The 26,597-nt window shown below is 28.5% G+C and overlaps 1 protein-coding gene across 2 annotated transcripts in view; it reads left to right on the plus strand.

Moving 5' to 3' along the window:
• The window catches only part of LOC129961847 (agrin-like), a 467,273-nt gene that overhangs the window by 29,827 nt on the left and 410,849 nt on the right, over positions 1 to 26,597 (plus strand). The window contains exon 1 of one of the 2 annotated variants that reach the window (XM_056075434.1): positions 10,615 to 11,969. The exons of the other annotated variant lie outside the window; for it this stretch is intronic. Coding sequence (XP_055931409.1) covers positions 11,561 to 11,969 — 409 coding nt within the window. The 5' untranslated portion in view covers positions 10,615 to 11,560. Of the gene's footprint in view, positions 1 to 10,614; positions 11,970 to 26,597 lie in introns of those variants that run through there. 2 annotated transcript variants of the gene reach the window in all.

Here is a 26,597-nt window from a genome sequence, read left to right on the forward strand (position 1 = left end):
CTATCTGAAAGTTAGTTTAAAATTGATTGTAATTGCATGCACATACGATAAGAAAGCAGAAAATAATTATTTTAATAAAGAATTATTTTGCAAAGTTTTTAAAACCGACTGAAAAGTACAAAATAATTTCTCCCAGTTCCATATAGATATCTTGAAAATTAAGGATTATGAAAATTCACAAGCATAAAATCTTAGTACAATCTGCTTAGGGAGAAAGGCAATCATTTTATACTTTTTAATCTGTTTTAAAAACGTACTATATTATATTTGTTAAAACAATTATTTTTAGGCTAATATGACCAATTACATTTATTGGTAATTTTCCGTTTCTGAATAAATCTTTTCTTATCAAGGGTTTATTTCACTCAGAAAAGTCAATGCCAAAACGAAAGAATTTTTATGAACAGAATTCATTTATTTGTCTTTGAAATAATTCGAATAAAAAAAAATTAAGAAAAGTTGAAAATAATTTGTAACCCTGACTTAATTCCTAAACAGAGTAGCCTAGTTCTACAAAAATTTAAAAAAAATCACATTTGTACGTAAAAAAAAAAAAAAAAAAAGTTTTCCGTTGAGTAACATCACTAAAAATCCAAATATGATTCCTGGGTACATAGCCCGAAAAACCAAATAAATATGCCCAAAATATCTTTTTTCAAAGCATTTTTTTTTTCTTTTTCTTTAATTGTTTCTCAATTTCTTCTTAATAAATTCGGGTCTTGCTTAAAAGCTTATATTTTTGGAAAATGATTGTGCATAATTTTGTTTGGAATCTTTGTTATTTTTATTGCTAAATCAGTTTACTTCAGATTGCTGAGTAGAGAGGGCTTTTAACCGGTATCTTTCAGAAGCGCTGTTGGCAAACGCATTTTTTTATTATAATTACAACATTTAATATTACTTATCTTGATTTTGAATGACATCATGGGTTATCTAACAATAGCAAATTGAAAAATTCTTCCAATCAATCCCGATTCTGCTTATTTCAAACTTAACAATTTTATTTCCGTCGGGTAAGTAATACATATCTTGAAATGCCATATTTTTTTACTGTAATGGTGATATTTATCTTTATTATTTTGTTATCAGCTATAGCAAAAGATCTTGACCTTCTTGATACATTCAAATCTATCTTTTGAGGAAATGTTGATATGAACTTTTCAGAAATATAAGGAAATGAATCGGAATAAAGATTTAAACAAAAAATATGCATGAACTTTGAAAAAGCATTAACAAGCAAATATTAAAATACTATCGAAATTTCCTTGTATCTCCATAGTTGTCTTTGCCAGCCTCTTTTGATAAAGGCAATATTAATGAATTTAGAGTCTTGAATTATATGTGTATGATAATTTTTTAATCATTTGTCTTTATCATTTTGGTAAAAAAAAAAAAAAATCACTTAATATTTTTGAGTATTTCTTATTATTCTTATTTTGTCCAATTAGTTTTTCTCTTTTTATTTCACATGTCTTTTTTGACTTTTCAAATAATGTTAATCCTTACATTTTTATGTTGATATCGAGGAAGAATTTAGTCGGGAAAAGAACTTTATGATAACGCATTTTGCTCATTTTTTTTTTTTTTGGCTAGAATACTTTATTACAAATATTAAATTTGAACATATTACATATAGACTTACAAAAACATTTTTGAATAAGAATTTTATGCACAATAAACTATAAACCACTGCGCACAAATGGTAGATTTTAAATTATAGCAAGAGAGTGTGTGAGAGAGAGAGATCTTGCATTATTTTCACAATGCGTGATATTTTCCTCTTTTTTTAATCTTTATGGGGAGGAGCGACAACCTGTTCCCCATTGTGCTACAAACTCGTTAAAGGCTTCTTTTAAGACATCGTTCATAATCCTCCATTAAAATACGGAAACCTTAACATTTCACGTTGCCAACTTCGGTAACGAAATAAAATGACGGCGAAACCCCAGAGGTGTTTTAAAACCCAGTAAAGAAGCCAGTGTCGTTTAATTTCCTTAGCTCAGTGGGAAAGGATACGTTTTTATTTCCATCTGCGGCCTCGACCAGAACGCATAAAAAACGTCAGCCGTTTTCTACGACAGTGGTTTTTATTGCACGTAAACCATGCCGTCTACTTGCTGTTTACTGCTGGGTTCTTCTGAATTCGAGGGCTCGCTTCTTTCTCCAACTATAAACAAACAGAAGCAGCTCTTTAAACTTTTGATGCACGTCCATCGGTGCAGCGAATTGGCCACAAAACCGTAAACTGGCCCTCGGAAAAGGTTGTACATTGCTGACAGGTCGCACGTGCTCGGCAAGATGAATTCATTGAGGGACGCTTTCTTTTCAGGAAATTCGATCCTAGAGTCGGGCTACTGAATGGAAGGTTCGTCTGGGACATGACGAGACAGAAACGGATAGTCGAGGTACAACTGAAAAAATAAATTCATTTATCAAAAGGGTTCTTAAAGATTTTCCACTTCCGATCCCATTTTCAGTTCCTAGCTACCGTTTTGTGAGCCAGTCTATGAAAAGAAAATCCGTTGTAATCCCAACTTAATATGTAAGCATGATTGTAAAATGTTAAGACAATAGTTAATATAACATAAATTCAAATGCATCTAGAAATTATTCATACGTTACTCATGAATGATTTTATTTGATAATGTTAAACCTGATTGTTGGAAGAATAATGGAATATCGGGAACCTTATATTCATTTATGGTTAGAACCCAAAAGTTTCAATATATCTGATTTGTTATGCGTCACACAATCGTAGTATAAATCTTAGTTCTGATAAATTAGAATTCACCCATCAATTGTTTCTATTAATGAACAACATATTACCAATGAGAAAATTAGAATAAATGATTGAATGGAATATGTGAGTAATATTTGTCGTTAACTTCAGCATCGCATTCTGTTGTATAAATATTGCATAGCATGATACATTGCGCATGTTCCTACCATAAAGCATTTTGCGTTGTGTCATGATTGTTTTCGAATATTTTGTATGTTGTAATGCGAATACAAATGTGGGAAACTACTGCTGCATGATTAATTTTATAAAATATCCATATAACATTCAGTTTTGAAAATTCATCGGGAAGCATCTAAATATGCATTAGATCGCATACTGTGCTTTTAGATAAAGATTATTCCAATGTACATATTTATTAACTAAATTATTCATTAGAATATCTTCTATTTTAAAACACTCTCTTAAGACAATTATCTATTAAAACACTTCTATTTTAAATCAAATTAATAAAAAAAATAAATATAATTAAGATTCAAATTTAATAATACTAACAAACACATAAGCATTTCTAAAAGAATTTATAAATTTTTAAAAATTACAGTAAAGTTATAAGAATAATAGTAGCAATAAAGGGAATAAAAGTAAAAACAAATAAAAATTTCAAGACAATTTAAAAAACAACTTAAAACTAAATTACCAATTCAACAACAATTTGAAACTAAACTACCGTTCCAACAATTTGAAACTTTCTAAACTACATTTAAAAAAATAGTGTAAATTTAAAAGATAGTTTTGCTTTTTCCCTTATGAAATTTTAAAAAAAAAGTAATCCTGCTTTACTTCAAATAAACATCACTTGAACATCCCATCATGACCCTGCAGGTGGAATCGTGCCTAATCAGTAAAGGTGGTCAAACATCGGGAAAAGAAGCAAATTCTGTCTTTTTCAGAAGGTATTAGATTAAAGTCTGCATATGCCAAATCTTTCTTGAGAAGTAGAAAAAAATTAAAGGTTCAATTCAAAGCGAATAATAACAGAATATGAACGCATGGGGCTTTGCAAAGAGGATAAAAATATAGAGCCACAGGACAAAACTGGCATCATTGACCACTTTATCAAAAACAGAATGATGTGCCTTACTTATATGCCTATATTATATTAAGATGTCCCAAAAGTTTCTTTCTCATCGCGCTATGAATGGCCTTATCTGGTTCTGCTTGTGCAAACATGCAAGCTTATCTATTAGCCGTCTATGTTATCGATTTCAGTTGTACTAAAGCTCTCCAAAAAAGTTTTGTCCATTTGGTGGGATTGGAAAAGCGCAATTTTCACAAACTCCTTCCTCAAGGTGAAACAATAAATTCTGTGAACTACTGTCAACTGGATCAATTAAACGCTGCCATAGCGCAAAAAAAAAAAAAAAAAAAAAAAAAAAAACGGTCAGAATTAATGAGCCGACGAGGCATTGTTTTCCATCATGATAACACAGATCACATATTGCATTAGTCGTAAGGCAGAAGCTCTTACAATTTGATTGTGAGGTTTTACTGCATCCTGCATGCTCTCTAGATATCGCACCATCTGATTATTACTTCTTTCTGTCCTTTAGAAACGCATTTCGTGATAAGCACTTTAAATCCATCAGCGAAATAAAAGTGCACCTCGACTATTATTTCTGGTTTAAAACGCACAATTATGGAAAGAAGGCATAATGAGGCTTCCCGAGAGATGGAAGAAGGTAATAGAGCAAAAACGTTCTTATATAACAAAATAAATTTAAACAGTAAATATTGTGTATTCATCTCATGTTAGAAATAGGGAAGGAACTTATAAGACACCCTAATATTTAATGCTTTTCAGAGTATATACTGAGCACATTGAGAAATTTTGTTATTAAAGAAAATTGTAAATCTTCAAAAATAAAACATCAAGAGCATGACATTAGTTAAAGAAAATACTTATGCCTTAGAAAACATTTAAATGAGAAAGATTAACGATTACACAAATAGGATGTTGGCAGAAAATCGTTAGATTCAATGTTTGAGCTTATTTGTTAAGCACAAGTAAGCTTGATTAATTTGTAGGCTGTTTGAATCTCTCTCTCTCTTTTATTTTAATGAAATAGGATCTCACTCATCTCGCGCAAATAAAGAATGTCGTAATCGGATATGCGAACTACTTGGAAAGTAGGCAAAGGAAAATAATGTTTAACGCCTGTTTCATCAACTAATGTATTCTATAAAAGTAGAAGTTATTTAACCATTAAATAAATAGTATAAATTCATCTTGATAGGAAGAAAAAAAAAGAATAAAAATTAGTTTTTTTAGACAAATTAAGTAGAATAAAAGAAAGTCTGTGATTGCTCTTTTCCTGCTTACCAATGATGTCTTATAAAAGGAATCGATGCTTGCTATTGGGTTATCGTAAGAAAAAATGTTGCATCTGCATTTCAAATTTCCTTTATGTGTTCAAGTTTTTCAAGATTGCGTTAATAACTTTAAATCCATTTCTATGAATCAAATTAACATCGCTGATCTCACTTGCTATTTTTCAGTTTTATTCACTGAAACAACTTTTTCACTTTCATTTACAGTAATGGAATATTTCAAGAAAAGAAAATGAAAATCAAGAAAATAACACAATCATATATAAATAAAAGTTTAAAATATAAACTTATAAATAATGAATAAATATATAATTAGCAAAGGGGCCTCAGACAGAGAATATTATACGATATGTAATTTTAATGAAATCAGAATCCATGTCGGTTAAACCGTGCGAGAGTAGCATTTTAAAACCAGAGGACGTGGTCTCCCTGAAACTTTCTCGCATATTCTCCAAAAAAGGTCGTATGTCACCCCCCCCCTCTCCCCGGAATTGCGCATAAAATTACGGACTTAGGATAAGACCACGAATGTCCTGCGTGAAAATGAGGAACATTATGTATGAAATATAAGTCTTAGGAGCGAATATAGCATTTTTACTGAATGTACTCCGCAAACATGTGCAATGGGCCTATTTTTTTCCACTCATAGCAATCAATATTTAAGACGAAATAAAAAGTTGCGGTCACAAAGTCACATTTCATTAATTTAATCTGTTGCGTTTGCATGCATGCGGAAGCAAAAATAAACAAATATTCGACCCTTTGAGAGATTTCATAAGCATCGTCATTTTAGATATCAAATATGTGTACGAAATTTCATTTATCTAGATCTTTTCATTTTGTATTTACCATGTTACCTTGTATCAAAACAACCAGAGAAGCTCCCTCTAATTTTATTTTGTTTAAAATTTGATAGATGTCTACAACTTTAAAGTCCAAATACCAATTTTCATCTGTCTAGTTCAAATCATTTTGAGTATCTAATGCAAAAATGTGTTTTTTGAACTCATGGAAATATAAAACAAGAATAGTTAAACATCTCGGGTTCGATATTTTTCCGAATATAATTATATGTACTTTGTAAAAGAGTTTAAAAACAGCTTTTGTAGAAATTATTATACCAGAAAATAGCTTGAAGCTTGTTATAGTTCTTTTTAAAATATTTTGATCAGGAATATTTAATAACATTTGCTCAAATTAAAACTAGTATTTCTTGTATTTAAAATTCACTTTCTTTAAACTCACGGTCAGTAAAATTTTGTCTTAATTCTCTTGTTATATAACTTCTCTGCTACTACTTTTGAAATTCCTGTATAAAAATTCATGTATTCCTTAAAAAGATGCATCTCATTATGTAGGAAAAATAAAATATGACATAATTTTAAGATGATTTTTTAAAAATCATACTTTAAGTAGAAATTCTATGACCTTAATGCGACTTACTTATTAAAGAATAACTTTGAAGTCTTCACACTGACAAACTTTTGAAAATATTTAAGACATTAACATCTTTTGATTGCCGTTGACAGTTTTTCTATCGAAATAGCAATATGCCAAATTCACTATTTAAGCTTAACAAATTTTAAAATATTTTAACTATATTAAGTATGATTATGCTCGCGTCGTTTTGTCCAAATATTGGTTAATCTGTTAATAAAATTATAAGGAATTGCATATAGATTTTTAAAAATTCATATTGATCGATATTTCCTTCATTTGGAAAAGTTAATTCACTTTTGAAATGCATTTTGACAGTCCTTGATTGTAAAATTGTGTGTAGATTTCTAAAAGAAAATTGCATCAGAAGATGTTCCTTTCGCATCTCATAAAACATGAAATGGGAGAGAAAAGGCTATTTTAAAAATTATGTTTCACTATTTATAAGAAAGCATAATGAATACAAGGGTACACTGATGTATTGAAATCGACCACTGAGTACTCATAGAATTGCGATTTTAAGCTACCTCGAGAAATCAAATCTTTTTAAATTTTCCGCACTTTGTTTCCGCTTATAAGATTATGATAATCTACTCCTGTCGAATGTTGATCCCTCTCATTCTTTTAAGGGAACTCTCCCAAAGCAGCTTGGGCCGAGGTGGCCTGGTGGTAAGGTCTCGGCTTCGGAACCCGAGGGTTTCAGGTTCGAGACCCGATTCCACCGAAGAACCGTCGTGTAAGGGGGTCTGTTGCACGCTAAATCCGTTCTGATCAAACGTCCTCCCGCTGGTGAGGTGAGGTGTGGTGTGGAGAGGGGGGGGGGTGCCAGAACAGGTGTCGTCCTCGTCATCTGACCGCGGTTCAAAATTACGAGGTCCATCCCAAAATAGCCCTAGTGTTGCTTCAAACGGGACGTTAATATAACTAAACCAAACCCAAAGCAGCTTTTATTTTGCTTTCAAATCTACTTTAATGTAGCTACTCAATCTGAATTCAATTGTAATGTGAACTAAAATTCTTTTACCACGTAAACAATTAAAAACTTTAACTAATAATAAAGTGAGTTATCTTTACAAAAAGTGATTGTAAGATACTTTGACGTTGATATTCTGTATACTTTCTTCTTTCATTGATTAAAGGAAATTTATTTTTACGAAATTTATTTTGCCCAAGAAAATTAATTTTTACGAAATTTATTTTGCCCAAGAAAATTAATTTTTGCACGAACAATGAAGCATATGGGAATTATTACTTTAAGCCTCAATTCCAAAGTTGTGTTAGTCAGAATTAGTTAGTAGGAAAATAGGGTAGAATTTAAATTTAATTTTTCTGTTATAAATTAAATTATCGACTGGGTTCTTCGACATTAATTCAATAAACTTATATTTTTCTCATTTTTAACCCAAAAAATTTTATTATCTTTTGTAACATGATATGTAGACTTTTTTTGTTGTTGTTGTCGTACTTTCGACAAGAAATACTTAGACATTTTAAAATAGGCAATCTTCTTATAAAGAATCTACCTAAAAACGGTATCACAAGTACCTCGAGCATATTATATATTGTAATGCAAAACTTAAAGATAAATGTTTTTAATTTTGTAAAATCTAAAAGGAATTCTAGTCTAAATTAAGGAGTTTCATTAACTAGAAATTATTTTAATTCTTAAATAAATAACATTCAGTGTCTCTAAGAACGTAAAGATATTTGAAAGAAATAAATTCATCTGATTGTTATCTTTTAAATTATTTGCTATTTTAATTTCATTAGAGAATCAAATATAAATTTTATGAGAAATGTGAACGCGCCCTTCTATACGAAGAAATTAATCTATTAATTAATGACAAATGTTTTATTATCGAGTACAATTACTGAATTTAAAACTTTTTTCAAAAAAATATTTCTTCATCATTGATATATATATAAAGATGCATTTATAAGAAAAAAATATATAATTTTTAAGATAAATTTTTAAGAAAAATTTATAAGATAAAAATATATATATAAAGTCGTTCAAAGCGATTGAAAAGGTAATATATTTTATAATTATTCGACGCAGAAAATTTTGATGTTCAGCGTATTTATTTACATTTGATATCCATACAGATAAATCTCTCGTTAATCGAAATTTCTCTTAATGTTTTTTTTTTTCATTTAAAGTATGAATGGTTATCCATATTGCACGAGTCTATTGTATTTATAATAATACAATAGACTAATATTCTATGAAATAAGTATTAATAATAATAATTGTAGCAGAATGTCTTGTTGTTCATTAACGATTGTTATTCAAATGTAATTCAAGTTTGCTAAATGCAATTAAAAACTTTTATTCTACCAAAGTTGTTGACTTTGTTCTGAAAGCAATGATATTGCATAAATCTGTGAGATTCTTCAATTTTTGTAAAGAAAATAATTTGTTGAAGCCATTACGACTTGAAGCATTTAGAATTTTCGAAACAATTTAATAAAATTTTTTTATCCACTGCTTTATTGATTTATTTCGTTCCCTTCTTAATGAAGTGTATATAGAACCAGATTTAAAAATACTTTTTAACAAATCTTTTGTAAGTAAACCTGAAATTGTTCTTACTTTGTTTAAATAAAATCCATTTGCTGCTAAAGCTCATAGAGTCATTATTCTTTATTTGGCCTTGAGGTTTTATCGAAAAATACACTCTTTAAGAAATGACAGTGTAAAATTTAACTGTAGAATGCACAATTTAGTATGAGAAAATATTTACTTGCTATAAAATGCGAAACACAATTTTGTTATTGCTAAAACGCTATTGTTTGTGAAACAATGTGTTTAATATGCTTCTAATAAAATCTTTTATATTTGACAGTGTTGGAATCACTGGAAGGGGTGTGTGTGTGTGTGTGTAAGGACTTAAGAAAAATACAAGTCATAATAACAATACGTTTGGGCGTTTATATATCACTTTTTTAAAACGAATCATGAGTATGATGTGAAAAATTTCATACACAAAATATCATTTAGATTTTCTAGCTCATTGATGATAAATAAGTGAATAAGAAAATCAAATTATGCAACCTGCGTCACTTAACATCGTCATGCCATAGACAGTTGGAGATCATTTCTTTGTAAAGAATTAATTATTTAATTAATTTAGCCGTAAAAATTTGAGGCTTAATTAGACTGAAGTTAATTGATGAAACTATTTATTACGGTCGTATTTGTGTCCATACCTGTATACTAATTAAATTATACCTGTTATAATTATTAAAGTATAAATTAAAGTATACCTATATATTGAAAGAAATTTTTATTTTTAGTTAATGGAAATATTTAAATAATGAATAATATAAGTATGCCTCTTACAGACAAAAAAATATATATATTTATTTGGATTTGAGTATCACGCAGTTTATAAAATTGCGTTGTATAGAATTCAAATATCAGACAACAACAGAGGAAAAAATGGAACTTTCTTTTTTGTGCGGTATGCATTTTGATTCGACTTATGCGCTTAGATCTTTGAAAGGAAACAGGTGCACTTCGTTTTTTTTTTTTTTTTTTTTTTAAATTTCAAAATAACATTTAACTCAGCAAGGGGAAAAAACCACTTTTAAACGCAAAAATAAATAAATAAATAAATAAAAATCCATCCGCATCGCTAAGTATTTACAAAGTCCAACCCCTCCGACTAGGCTAAAAAAAATACGATAAAAAAAATGCAAAGATTACACTCTGCGTGAAATTGTCACCCCTCCCTCGCGCATTCCATACTCCCTGACCCAGAGAACTAAAAAGACACATCACCCAGTACGCCCCCATCCCGCCCGTGGGAAATCACTCGCTTTTTTGTACTGTTACCCCCATCCCGTAGAGACAGACACAACATCCAGTGTGTTTAATAGCATAGCGCTCCGTTCCAAGCACTGGTGGTAAGTGTACGGCTCCGATTGCATATTTCAGACGCCCGCGAAGAGTCTTTCTTTGCTTTTCAAAGTTCGAAGGGGAGGGGCAAGCAAAGGCGAAATGACGAGAAACAGTCAGCTTTGGTGACGGCAGATCTTTGTTACTACATAAGCGAACAGTTCTTTATGTCGAGGTGTTAAGCAATTAGATAAAAGGCTGCGACTTCCTCAATATTGAAAGGAAGCGACGAAGTAATGCAGTCACTCCATAGTTCAATGCTTTTGGAATGCACTTGATAGTGTTGATGCATAAGAGGAAAGGCTGCATTCATTTAGTTGCAAAAAGAATTTGTCTTATCTTCATTAAAATGTTTTAATTGTAAACGGAATCTACAATTAAATTGAGTCTAAAAGAGGTAGAAATTTTTAGACCAGTGGTGAAGTGAAAAATACTTTGTTTTCAAGATAAGGATAAGAAGAAATAATTAACTGACAGAGAATTGGTTGTCTATTATCTCTATATATGTTTTCGATCTTGTTATTGTAATTCTAAGATATGACTGAATTGAGAAATTAATATTGGAACCATTTTCATTTAGTGCCTCTTAAATTGACTCAAAATACAAGTCATTGTCTGGATGAAGATTTTGATACGAATATGAAAAGCTGCGTTATTCAACAGGTGGCGAAGTATTTTGAAAATGTTTTTGACTTCCATTAGAGAACTTCAATAACTATAAAGGGCTAGATTGTGAAAACAACAATGTGAAATTTTTGATTATCTATAATCTTTGAAAATTATGGTTGCAGATTTCATAAATTGAATTACAATGGAATGGAAAATCTGTTTCATTATATTACGGTCACCACTATGAATATAAAGTAATTTATTAAATTTCTGAAGGGACTTTAGATATTATTCTCTTTCTAAAAAATAATGTTGTACCTTTCGATTGTACACTTATTCATCTTCAAAAATTAAATATTAATTCGTATCTAAGGGATATTTTGGATTCATAGAAGCAATGCTGGTATTTAGAAGAAACTATTTAATAGATCGATGTGTTATAGCTTCTTACAACAGGTATTTTGACTAAAGAGTTGCATCGCATTATGGATTATTATATTATTTCATTAATTTTTATTCTTGGTTATGGAAGCTTAACCGTTTGCCGACCTTGTGATGAAACCGAAACTCTGAATGAAAGAGAGGAAAGAGCAGAGGTGATTTTCACAGGCACAGTCCAAAGAATCTACCGAAAGAGCCCGGTCCGTTCTTTTATCCTGGACTATAATGCGATGGTCTTCGTGAAAAGGGCATTGAAGGGTGACAAAAAGCTACAAGGTAATGCTGTCGTGGTTTCTGGATTGGGAAACAGGCTCATTTGTCACAGCGTAGTAAAAGAGCGTGATACGAGGATCTTTCTAGTGTCACGGATGGAGGATGGATTTCTTAGACTGAATTCGAGTTTGTTACGAATGAATATTCCAAATTTGGATATCTTGGATGCTGTAATAAGAGGTAAGACAAAGTCTTTCTAATAAATATTTATGTTAATAACTTTAAAATAAATGAGTGATAAATAGAACCACTCTTCCTTACACTGCATTTGTGGATTGTATTTGATAAATCGCCCTTTTGTATCGAATCATAATTAATATTTGGTATTCGTATTATTTTCAAAAATATTTTCTGGAAATAGATTCCAGAAAATATTTTACGTTGTTAGTGAAAATTCTGATATCTGATTCACTTAATGTGAAATGTGTAAAGGTTTAAATGTTCTTAAACTTAAGTTACAAAAATAGAAATATATTCACTGATTCTATAAAGCAATAGAAAATATTCGAAAATAGTAGAGAAAAACGACAGAAAGGAATTTTTGTTCAGTGTAATATATTATCATAAAAACAATTTTTGAATATTAAATTTTGAAAAGAGGATTTTTTTTCTTTGTTGATTTAAGTGGCAATCTCAATATTTTTTTTTTTTTTTTTTTTTGCAAAAACTCTTATAAAATTATTAGTACTTATGAATGTGAAAGATTCGTAAGTGCTAATTATTACTTTCCACATAAATATTTTGCTGCTATGAAAAATACATATTTTCTACTTTGATAATGGTAAAACTAACTTAGTAACTCTTTATAAATTTTTAATTTTCAAAAGAATGAGCTATTAATTCATTTTATCGAAAGTGGTACTCAGAAATATGATGCGTAACAAGGCATATCGGATGAGCTGGGACAGAATCACTTAAAAAAAAAATTGTTCAGTAAATGTCCCCGATTTCTTTACATTTCGTTTTTAGTTTTTCTGTTTACTTAATTCATAATAAATGTATAAAATCAATACGAAATTGAAATTTTATAATTCGTATATTTTTTTTTATTTATGTATTCCGAATAAGGAATAAAATTCTCGATTTGTAAAAAAAGTTATAAAAAATATAACTTGAGTTGCAAATATTGAATATATCAACTCGTCCTCGGTTTTTAAAACATTATGTCCTTTTAGATTGATTATTTTTCTCTAGATAAATCAGGTTTTTAATGATCAATGTTCTACTGTATTTGCCTAATAATTCCAATTTCCAAAGATGTGGCCAAAATTCAATAAAATAAACTTGTTTTTTTATAAAAAGAATCTAGAGCCCCCCTCCCAAAAAAATATATATACTTTTTAAAACACAAATTGTAAAAATGGCTGAAAATGCCACAGACCGATGAAATAATACTAATCTTTTTCACTAAATAAATAAATCCACATGAAAAAAAAATGAGTTCTATGCATTGTAAAGTGTTAAGATAAAATGAAACCTTTAACAAATATATTTGGTCTAATTCAAATCTGTTTTATTTTATTTATTATTATATTTATAAAACCTCAAGCATTTACTGAAATAATAGTATTTACAAATGTGCATGCTGAGCTATTATGAATCGTAATGAATGATGAACACACACACACACACACGCACACGCACACGCACACGCACACGCACACGCACACGCACACGCACACACACACACACACATTCTCAAATTTACTAAAATAAAACAAATGATATCAATAAATTAGTAACATGTCGGATTAAATTTAAAATTTGATGAAAGGTGAAAGAAACTTGGTTAGATTATTTTTTTTTAAAAAAAATGGCCTTGGTAATTTGCATTACCTAGAGTAACAGGTTCTAAGTAATTTGCATTACCTAGAATAAAATGCCTTAAGCAACAACTGGAAATAATACTTTATTTAAGAACATAATCGAGATTCTACGATATTCTTCTAATATCATAGAATTCTCCGAAACTTATTATTTTATGTGCATGCTTTTAGTATCAATAAAATTCGACAAAATTCTGAAATTCGTCGAGGCAGTTCCAAATTTTAACTCTTTAATCTGGTTTGATTCTTTCCCCAAGTCTTAAATATCTTGATCATGTTGTGCTGAAGTTAAGAAACAAAAGTTTTCTCTTCAAATGAACTGAATATATCTACAAATTAGAAATGTTATTTAAAAGGAGTTCGAATTACTGAATTTTTGATGAAATAATAATTCATTGAAAAGTGAAAAATGTTATTAAGCATAAATGCAAAGAGAAAAAAAATAAATAAAACAAAATGTAGTATTTCTAGAAACTGAATGCATAATATAATTTTTCATTTCTTACCCTTCTTTTAAATACATAGAATTCATGACAATAATTTGTGAAATTTGAAAATTATTACATAAAAATTCAATTCTTGGTTCGATAGTTAAACGAATTATTTTATAATGCTAAATATGGCCAAATTTTATGGCGGATGCAAAAACTGTAACAATCTTCTCTTTATTGCACTGCAAGTTTCTTATAATTACCGGATAAATTCCGTGCCTCTTTTCCACAGCAATAAAAGTGGCCATTAATATCAACCATTAAGAGTACTTTATTTATTGTTTAAATTAAGAGGAACTTTTGCTTTGCAATCGATATTAACAATGCCGTAAATTAAAGGCGTTAATCAGAATGATTTTTTAATTAAAACGTTCTGAATTGCCTTTTTTGAGATTTAAGGACATTTTCACAACTGGAGAGAGTTTTTTCTCACCTAATTCTGGAATTTTCTATTTAAAAATTATTTGACATTTTAAAATTTGTGAAGAATTCTTGAAATTTTCGGTTTCTATTCTATTATTTCTCATTATCTTAATAATATCAAATGGATTGTAGTTAATAAATTTTCCAATAAGTCAAACACATTAACATTTTTTATAATTAATGAAATTTATCCATTAGACCCTCAAAGATCTATGTTATTTATTATATATTAATATGCATCTGGATCTGAAAATGTACGATAATGTCCGATATTTGAATTTTGTAATATTCTGCCAACAAATTTGAATGTTCTAAACTTAAAACAAAATTTATGAAGTTCTTTTAGAAAAGATAAACTTAGAAAAATCAACTCTGTGTAATAAAATTAAAAACTATATAACTTCTTTAACAGAATAAACAGTTTAGAAACGTTTTGAAGTTAGAAAGTATGAGAAATTAGTATACAATATGTATTTCAAATTCCCTAACACCTGTAAATACACTTAAAATATCGCAGTTGAAAGGTAAATGGATAAATTTATTTTTAATCAACATTATTTAATGCTATAAATAATAGTTTATTTTTGAATGCTTGACATTGTTTCTGAGCTCTTTAGACTCTATTCTTCCATTCGTTTCTAGGCGTTGCTATTACAAAAATTCGGTTTGGGAAGAACCTACCATCTTTTTTGAGGGGCGGATGAAAAAAAAAAAAGACAGCTGTGGTTGGGTACCTTCCATTAAACTCCCACATCACTTCAATTCGTCTTATGATTAATTTTAATGGTGCCTCCTCCCTTCTCCCCCTCTACATACACAATGGTCTCTGTGGGAATAAGTGAATCTCAAATGATTATCGCAAACACGAATCTTCCTCAACTGGCCATATCAAAGTGATTCAAAAAGAAAATTTAAGAAATCCATTTTCAATTCAATTATTCAGTTATTTCAATCCAAATATGGATGTAATAATTGTGGGAAAAGACAGAAAAAAATTCATTTAAAAAAAAAGGAAAAGACAAATTGTAATGGGAATTTGTCTATTGTTTTATTTGACAATAATGTTAATGGCAATCGTTTCTTTTGTCTTCCTTGTGCAGGTTATATAATAACACCTTGTACTTGCTTCATAATTCAGTATAATTTATACTGCATAAAATACTTTTTAACTGACTAATTTGGTTTAATTGTTAATATGAGATCTATTTGTGTGTAAAAAAAATCTCATGAAAAATTCCTTTCTACCTCGTCAACAAATAATATTTTGAAATTCGTTTCTTCCCAATCAGAGAGCTAAAAAAATTTAGATAAACGAGATAGATTATGAAGAGAGAAATTTGGAATATTAGTTCAAATTTTTTTCTAAGTTCCTTTCCTGGAGAAAAATAAAAACAATGGAGAATTTTTTTAAAGATTTAATCATTTGCATATATATTATAGATCAATTAATTGAATGTTTCATTAACAAATTATAATATTTAATCGAAAAATTATAAATTTTTTTGATTATATACAAGAAAAATTAGTTGAAGGAAATTTTTGCATGTATTTATTTGATAAAACACAGTTTACTTATCATTAACGAAATTTTTGACTTTTCAAAATAACAATTATTTTTTTTTGAGAAGTTTCTTGTACTTTTTATATTATGAAATATTTTTGATCTAATTCATTTCAGTGCATCATAGAAAATTCGTAGAAACTATAAAAATATGCAATGCTGGCATTCCTTCTATCCAAGACTTTTTAATGGTTACAGTTTTATTCACAGTGCTGTTAGTGATCTATTCGAGAAGAAAATTAAAATTAACGAAATTCACATGCTTTATTGGTCTAAAGCGATGGAAATTCTCATTTCATGCAAAAATTAATCACTCAAGTATTAACGAAAACATTTTTACTGAAAGACAATAGCCAAGATTATTTACTTCATAATTATCATTAAAAAACTCAATGTTCAAAAACATTTCGGAAAATCGAAAATTTTATCAATTTTTTTTTTAAAGTTTCAAGGGGCTTGAAAGTAAGTTATAATTCTTCACGGCTATTATTACCATCTTCTCTCTTATTGGTTTATCTATTATAGCCAGGGGGGGTAGAAAAGCAGAAGCGTATGTAATTTTTAAAGTAATGATAGAAATTTTAAGAAAATAATTCTCGCTACGAATGAATAAATACTTTTGTGTATTTAAAATACATTCATCGTATGATCGAAATTTAATAAATCACATTCTAGGCGAATTAAGAAGAGGATTAAACTTGGTTTCTAGTTTAATCCTCTCTTCAGAAGAAATTGCATAGATTAAATAAATTTTTTATTCAAGCTCATATGAAATATTTGGAAAATGATGCATCAAAAATCACTTAACACTAATGTAATATTAATAATAAATTTATTTTTCATCGGTACGTTCTAGTGTATCTCCACGGACAAAAATAAAAGAATGAAACAATTATAATGAGTGAGAAACATCGTTTTATGTAAAACATGTTTTACTCGGTGGCCTTACGAAGAATATGTGGTGCTCGTAATATTTCGCCTAAATCTCCAATGCTAGCCGTTATCAATAGTTTATGGGTAAATAAGATCTTTATAATGATATTTGGGACGCGGTGGCCTGGTGGTAAGTCTTGGCTTTGGAACCGGAAGGTTTCAGGTTCGAGACCCGATTCCACGGACAGGGCCGTTGTGTAAGCTGGTTTGGTGCCCGTTAAATGCATCGTCCTCCAGCTGGTGTGGCGTGGAAGCTTGGAGAAGGGGTACTGTTTTAGGTGTCATCCTAGTCATCTGACCGCGGTTCAAAATTATGAGGTCCGTTCCAAAATAGCCCTAGTGTTTCTTTAAAACGGGACGTTAATGTAATTAAATTAAATAGCTAAATTGTCATGATATTTATTTGGCACTCACAGCAATGCGTTATAAAAATTAGCATAAATAATTTCTTCTCAGAGCATTCCTCTCCCAAAGCTCGGCAGTAGTATGCATATACCTTTCTTGTCCTCAATTAATAGTTCTGTCACTGGTTCCATTTTATCGAGTATACACTTTCTGGAGGAGGTTAGATTGCTACTTGGTGAATCGGAAACACAAACTAAAATCTAGAATAAAACAATCAATGCGTCAATGAATAATTAGAATAAAGATAATAATAAATATAATTAAATGATAATGTAAATTGCTACTATTCTACAATTAGAATAATAGAGGATACGATTTCAGTAATTTAATTCCGTAAATTGTAGGAGGAAATTAATATAAAATCAGAAATCATTGAAGTATTAATTCTTGATTCTTTCTTTCATCACTAATTTAATTGAATTATCAGTTGCATCATTTTTGTTTAAATTATAAATAATTAAATACAAATAATTTGATATGTTTTGAAAATTTGGATTATGGGAAACTATCCTGTATCTTCTTATCTTTTTATCAGAATCGGATCAACCGAGTGATCCGATTCTGTTAAAAATTTAACAAAATATCCATACATAACCTTGGTAATATTGATTCTGAAGTCGTAGGGCTAACGCCAATTGATATGGGGCGAAGATTTTTAGGAGGGTGTCACTCTCATCATTTCATTAGGTTTCAAAATAATGCGATTTCAAATGCTCTCAAAATATCCCTTATCGTTTTTAAATTAGACAATACTGCAAAACTGATCTGTTTCAAATTCAAAAATATAGTATCAAGATTGAAATTATTATCTTGCAATACAATCCATTGGAGAAATCAGCGCCTATAGAGATATTAGTTTCAAATAAATTATTCACCATGGAAATTGTACCTTAACAGTATAAATACACTTTAAATTGCTCAGATCTATACGGAAGGGTAAGATAAATGTTAGATGATTCATTAAAAATGGTACATTTTTTTTTTTTTTTATTATGCATGTATTATCATATTCATGGGTATTGATTTAAAACATTTTCAAATCCGTTTAAGTAAAAATTCAGTATTCAAAATTATATTAAATAGAAAAAATAAATTTTTTTAATAATATTTCTGAATTTTTCTTGCTATCCATTAAAACGAATTTCAAATAATTCAAATTTCAATTTCAAATAATATTCAATATTTTTCAAATAATTTTCTTAAAGGAAAAATGAAAAATAAAAAATAATAATAAGCTTTAAAAAGACTTCCATAGCTGAGCGTAGCAATTTTTATACAGCTCACAAGACATTTTTTTTTTTTTTTTTATTTAACTGACACCATATCTAAAATAACGTTGTAGTGCTTACGCACAAAACATGTTATCCGTAAACCTCGCCTCGATAGAAAAATAATAGGCAAAACTTCAATTTCCTTTGATCCTTTGAATTCTTTTTTCATCGCTTTAACGCTAAAAATGGGTTTATTGCAACTATTTGAACCGCATAAACATCTCATAGACTTCGAAAGCCTCTCATATTCTGCTGTTTTCCTCTTTCTTCGACAACGAAAGCATCCAACCGGCTCATATTTGATTTCATTTCTGTCTTCCTAGAAGAAGGAACGAAAAAGCTCAGGGAAAAAACCTTTATATGAAGAGACAGCTTGAATTGAGCGAATACCTGGAAACGAGGATGCACATAATGATTGTAAAATATCCCAGAAAAAAGAACATTTAAGTGTTGACATACATATAACCTTAGTCGAAAAAATGATTGCGAAGGAAAGTGGTTTTAAGTTTTTTTTTAAGTTAAAAAAAAAACTAAAATTGTGAATTGATGATGATTCTTTAAATAAAAATTAATTGAAAGTGTCCAACTATATTCGGAGGACTTTTTTTTGAAAATAATATTTGAAACAACATTTTTCTTTTTTCGAGTGACATCCATGCAGAAACTTAATTTAGCATAAAAAACAATTCTATAATGTACTTATTATATTAATTATTTGTGAAGATTTAGAATTTTCTGCGCCAAATTTTGATTTTTTTCTAACATTCCCTATAAAAATAAATAACCGTAATAGAATATTCCTCGGTATACTATAGTCAAAACATAAATAATTATAATGTATTGGCTAGAATGAAGCCAAGAATCAAGAATAATTCAAAATACATGTAAGTTACATGAGTCTGCAGTATAAGAATTTTGTATAATCGTTTCTCAGAACTTAAAAGGTATAACTGTATAATATTTCATCACTTTTTATTTTGGTTCATTCTGCAAATTTTATTATAAACTAAATGTATGCCAAATTTTGAACTGATATTTTTAATAATATATCAGTAATTTTGGTACGAAAAGTGAAAACTTTTTGAAAAACATATTTAAAAATTTATTTTTAATTTTTAATGAGATGGGCAGAAAAACTTTCCTTCAAAACTTCCGAAATAAATTAGGTATCTTTTCTCCTTCTATGTAGTATAATTCATTTCCTTTTATTTTGAAATTTTTATATGTCATTTTCTTGACTCTAATGAGTATTTATTGTTACCATTTTTGAAGATGATATTGTATTTTTTCAATATTTATTCTGTCTTTTGATTTGAAAATACTTGTTAATTATACCTGGAGACGCTTCTATCAAATAAGACATGTTATAAGTACAATTTAAATACTTTTCGTGCATTTGTTGTGAGAAATCGCATCATCTATGGAAAATCGAGATACTTCAGTAATTCAGAATTTAAATTTGCAACAATGTCATCAAAAACAAAGAAAAGTGCAATAAAATTTTCTAAAATGACACCGAGCATACGATAAAGGAAATCAAATTGGAAAATATTTTAAAGTAAAGATAGGGAAGGCAATTTTTAAATAACATAAATAAAAATAATAAGAAAAAAGTTGCGTATAGTATTGTTTGCCGTTTTCAGCTGTTAAATTCTATTAAATTCAATTAATTTCAATTTTAATTTCAATCCTAATTACCATTGACATAAACAATTTTAAGAACAAAATGCAACAGGTTTGCAGATAAAATTAATTAAAAAAACTGTGACTTCCGATCAAAAAGGTTTTTTTTTCAATGTAGATATATACCTGAAATCTCTTTGAGTTTTTTAATTCACAGCAATTGTTTTTATATATTAAAATATTCAAGACTCTTGTTTTCTTAGATTGAGAATGCTTATTCCATATAAATAGAACTGTAATATTATAAATTGTAATTTCAAAATGAACACGAATTATAACTGGTATTTTAAAGTATGTCTCTGATTGACACTTACACGCATTATTGATTTTATTTCGTTTCGGATCAAGCATTTGCACAATTTCTGTGTTCTACACATGTTTTCAAAAAAAGAGTTCGTTCTTCAAAACTTTCCTTCACATATATGGAATTTAATATCTAACCCGTGCACGAAAGTTTCTTTTGTTTTTCAGTGAGCGTATAAGTGTTGTATTTTCGCAATAGATAAAAAAAAATTTCTTTGTGACATGATTCGTATTAATACCTTGATATCTTTAAAATATTTTTGCCTTAGAATAACAATGCGCTCTAACAATAAACTAAAGAATTTCATTTTTTAATACTTACAGTCGCGTTAAAATTTATCCATTGACTTATATACATATTGGGTTTAGCACGAATCGAAGTTAACAATCAAGAAAACAGAAAGTAACAAACTTATACCACTTTTAACATCAAGGTTACCTCTCTAAAGATCGCGCTTGGAAAATATACGCACGCAAGTCTAGCTATTTCACTTCTCTTTCCAGTACTTGACGTGGATTGGTGATATTTGAGAATTCAGAAGAAAATTTAACATCCGACATGTTTTATTGAAATGAAATTTCGGTTGGTCCTTTTTTTATTCATAAGAAAGAAAAATAACAAAATTTATTCCCCTTTTCCATTGTTCTCGAACCTCTTGCCCGTAAAGCCTTTCCTATCCCCAACATCCGGCACTCTACTCTGAAACAAGAGTGAGCTGTTCTTTCACTCTCAATATGATGTAACAAAACTTTTCATGACTTTTCCATTGCCAGGCAAAGCTTCAAATAGGCTCGAATTTAAAATTTTCTTTCGTCTAAAGTGTTCAAATTTTGAAAATGGACACTGTTGTTTCGAAAAAAAATTGAACGTTACTGCTTTCAGATTTTCTGCACAGATCAGTAAAAACCCGTGTGTATTTAAAATGATGTATTTGGTTCATGGTAAAAGCTTTTGTATTTTTTGATATGGGTATTTCAGTACCTACCCACAGTAACATTTTGAAACATTTGATGTTTATAGAATAATTTAATATTTATAATATTCAAATATAAATATATAATCAATATCAATATAAAACATATTAATATTTTATTTCTAAGCATTTGCTCTTTAATTTAGAAACTGGAATATAACCAGTTTCATTCCTTTTCGCATTCTATCTTTTACAATGAATGTATTCCCTTAATAGAAATTAGACAGTTAATTGCGGAATTTATCTTTTAAAATCTCTCAAGTATCCACAGTAATATTTTGAAACATTTGAATATTATAGATTAATTTAATATTATAGATTAAAATTGACTATTTCTGGATATTCTTTATAATTTAGAAGGATTACCCACTCGCAGATATTGGAAAATAACAAATTTTATTCCTTCTAATTTCTAGCTTTTACAATGAAAATATTATCTCAATATAAATTAACTTGTTAACTAAAGGATTCATCTTTTTTAAATCTCTCAAGATTCCATTTTCTAATGTCAAGTGATGTCTCATATACACATCAAAAATATAAATGGATGCATGGTAAATTATGTAAAAAAATCATAATAAAGTGAATAATATTTCATATTTATTAGATAAAACATTACATATATTGAACGTTATCCAAATGAAGACTTAGATTTATGTGCATACATGTCGAACGCAATTAAATGGCTAAATGAAGAAAAATCAGATCTGTAATATTTTCGTCTTTCAGATGAAAGTATGACAAAATACTGCAGAAAACGCTCGAAAATTAAACAAAGCGTTTTTTGGTACAAATTGTAAATTAACCAGAGTAAACGAAATTTATTAATAGCCTTGTACTAGGAACATTTGCAAAGATGTATGGCTTAGAAAGCTTACAAATAGGCTATAAATCATAATTTCATTAAGAAGTAATAGTGACAATTTGGTCTTCATTTTATTCTAGATGTTCAGTTTGTTGCATCGGTTTGTCAGTCTTATTTTGGTTCAGTAGTAAGTTATGTTGTATCCTAAAACATACTTTTTGTATTTTATTTAACAAAATAATTTACTAAATCATTTAATTTAATATTAAACTGAAATAAAATTATTTTTTTAGAATATGTTAATGAAATGGGTCGAATACATATTTTTTTCGAGTTATTTTCGAAATGAACAAATATTGAAGATTCTGACAAAAACAAATGCTTATCAGAGATAAAATATGTATAAGAGATAAAATATTCGACTCAAATACTGCTCGTTTCGAACACTACTCTAAAACTTGTTTCCACTGATATAAAAAATATTACAGTAGAATGAAAGACATTTTGGTTCCATATTCTTGAATCTTATTCTTTTATCGTGATGCTTTTATTATGGGTAAGCAATGCACATGTGTAGAAACATAGAAAACTATATATATATTTTTTAAATCACAGAAGGTAATCGTGAAATCTGATTACTCTAGAAATACTTATATTAGTTACTGAATAGCTTTAGCGTAATTAATCAACACTACTCACTCAGTAGGTAAATTTAAAACTGTCAGTATTCTTTCGATGATATATTATTTTCCCAGAATTCTAAATTGACTCGTTCTTCTGTTTTCGTAGGATGAAATATCGAGGGCCACACCCAATTTTTTTTTTAAATTCTACATTAAGTATATCTAGCGAATTTTCTATCAGCGTTTATCTTGAACGTTCATGATGGGCAAATATAAATGGTCTATCATCGCTGTAGCCACTTTCTGGTTACTTATAATGACACTTAATTATATTAAATTACGACTTTCAATTACAGAATAGCAGTATAGCATTTAAAGAATACATTTTTATTCATATATAAATTGTGGAGGCGGTGGTTTGTAATATTTCTGTTTTGCTTAGTTATAATAAATGGTAAATATTTTTGTGTTGTAGTTAATACATCAGTTTTAATTAAAAACTTATTTTCTCAATAATGATCAAAGTTCTTTTAAAATCTCGCTATACAAGTATGAAAAATAATGCATTGTTTTAAAGTATTTTTTCATTGTCTTAAAGTAGCTGACAGTTGAAAAATTTAATAATTTTTACTAAATCTTCCTTTGATAAACGACAAACATTTCAATACAAGGATTCCATGAATTATATTTCCGAATTTATTACACATTATATTTGTCCAATATAGATTTGTATTTTTGTAATATATTTTAGAAGAAATTTGTAATATATTTTAGAAGAAAATATGTAGTAACACGAAACATTTTGTTTCCTTACGTTGGAATTTTTTCTATTCATATCAAAATGAAACAAATAATGATATCATACAGGAAAAATGAAATGCGGAATATAAAATATAGTATATAAAAAGCACCAAAAGAAAATGTTAGTAATAACTTTGGTCCGTGAAAGAAGAATGTAATTGAATGAATGTGAATAGGAAATAATGAAATCTGCAGAACTCAACTCATTGATCTTTGCTATTTATTTATGTTTAAATTATTCACACAGTTATAAATCAGTCACTTTAAACATAAGAACCCGGTAATGACGCAAATCAAAGTGGCAGCATTATTTTTAATTCCGAATGGCGTTATAAACGGTGGTAGACGTTTATATTTTCGATTTTATTGCAGATTTAATGGAGAGAAAATATTTCTTGTCCAATATAGCATTACATTTTTGTAATCTGCGGACAAATTGTATATAAATCTGAAATTCAACTTTCATGTTACCCAGTATCCAACTGATAAATGAAAATAACATTGAGTGCCAGCTAATAGATTAATTCGGTGTCAAACAAATATGAATAACTCTTAACTATTCTAATATTTTATTGTAGATAATTTTAAAGCTTAATCATTTATAAACATTTAATGCTGTACAAATTTTTATTTAGTTTTGCACAAAAAATCAAATGCATTCATTTTTCAAAAAGTCTTAATTGTATCAATACTATAAAACTTTCTTTAAATAATGTCATTTAATTAGATAATGGAATAAAACAAGAAGTGTAGGAGAGGAAAATTATTCAATATAACTCTATTTTTAATTCCTTATCCTTTATTTTTATTGGAATTAATTCCTTATCTTTTTACTTTCGATTAATTTTAATAAACTAAATCAAATTGTTCAAGTTTTCAAAGAAAGAGTTATGATAGAGATTTCTTTTGCATTTTAGTCAAGAAATGAAAGGGGCGAAATACTAGTACGCTTATTGATGTAACTTAACACCGCAATTTCAGGGAACGTTTCTCACAACTAAAAAAAGTATTTCTCTTTTAATTGCATATGAAGAAAGAGGTCTTTATTGACCTCTAAAGGAATGGGATTTAAAAAAAGAATTCTTACGTTTCTGATGCTTAACATCCTTAGCTGTTTTTGCGCCATAAATGAAGCAATAACCTTTCTATTTAAAATGATAAATTTCAAAATTAATAACGGATATTTGACATTATATTTAAAAAATGTACATTTTTATAAAATTAATAATTTCAAATCAGCAGATAGTGACCATAAACGGACTTCATGATTTAAGATCAAATTATTTCCTTTTTGATAATTTCTGGATGGTTTTCTTATTAAATAGTTTACACAATTGTATATTTATATTTTAAGTAATATAAATTAATATTAAGAATATTAATATTTTAAAGGAAGAGCAATAATATTTTATAATATAAGATATCAGCTTAGAGTTTCCTTTTCATGAATTCATTTAAATATCTAAGTATCTGGGATTTTTGATTTCCAGAAAAATACTGTTTAACACATTCAGGTTGTACGTCTTGCACATATAACAAAACTTTTGACAAAAATTTTACTTGAACCTCTCCTAGAATCTGAAGAGAGGATGAGGTGGCTTGGTGGTAAGATGGAGTCTTTGCGAAGGATTCCAGGGTTGCGAGACCCGATTCCACCGAAGAACTGTTATGTAAGTGTATCTGGGGCACGTTAAATTCGTCGGGGTCAAATGTCCTCCGGCTGGTGTGGTGCAGAAGTTCGGATAGGGGGTGCCATCTCAGGTGTTGCCTTCGTCATCTGACCGCGATTCCAAATTACAAGGTCTGTCCAAAAATAGTCCTGGTGTTTTTTAAAAGGGACGTTAATATAACTAACTGAACAACCTACCCATAATATAAACATTTCTACTTGTTATCCATGTTTATTCCAAATTTATTGCTTCTTTAATATGCAAATACAAAAAGAGAAGCAGTTAATAGAAACGGAAAATAAATAAAAAGCGCTCTTTTTCCTTTATTGCTGTATTTATACAAGAGAAAAAAATCTTCAGGTTGTAAATAACATAATTGCAAGATTTACTGCACGTTTTTTTGGCAAAGAATATATTTAAAACCAGGAAGTAAAACGTAAAGGGAAAATGAAAGGAACGAATATTTTTGAAACTGATAATTTTTTCATGTATGTTTGTAAGCCATTTTTAATTTGTAAAAAAAAATGAAGATATAAGAAAGAAAAAATTACATTTTATTATATTGTAGATCTAGTAACTTGATAACCCTCGTATATTTTCATTCCTTAATGTAGAATGCAGTATTAGCTCCTAATGAAACAGTTGGAAAGGAAATGCATATTAAGAATAATTGAAACAGTAAAAGATTAGTAAAGCTAAAAAAATGTTTATTATGAAGAATAATTTAATTGGTCTTAGAGTCGTGTGATTACTAAATTATATAAGTTTAATAAAATTTTGACATAATGCAGATATTTACTTATGAAACAATAGTTACTATACAATATCATAAGGTCCATTATTATTTGCTGTAAGAGATGCAAATTCAGACATTACCATATTATATTTTAGAAAATATATTTAGTGTAATAATTTTAACAGATAATTTTTAACTTCTTCAAAAGTGATTTTTTTTTCCTGAACTACTGATATGGAAATATTTAATACAGTTTCAGTTTCAAATTACTTAATAAAGATAACATATGTTTAAAAAAACAAG

Source organism: Argiope bruennichi, chromosome 2 (genome assembly GCF_947563725.1).
Source record: "Argiope bruennichi chromosome 2, qqArgBrue1.1, whole genome shotgun sequence".
Lineage (NCBI taxonomy): Eukaryota > Metazoa > Arthropoda > Arachnida > Araneae > Araneidae > Argiope > Argiope bruennichi.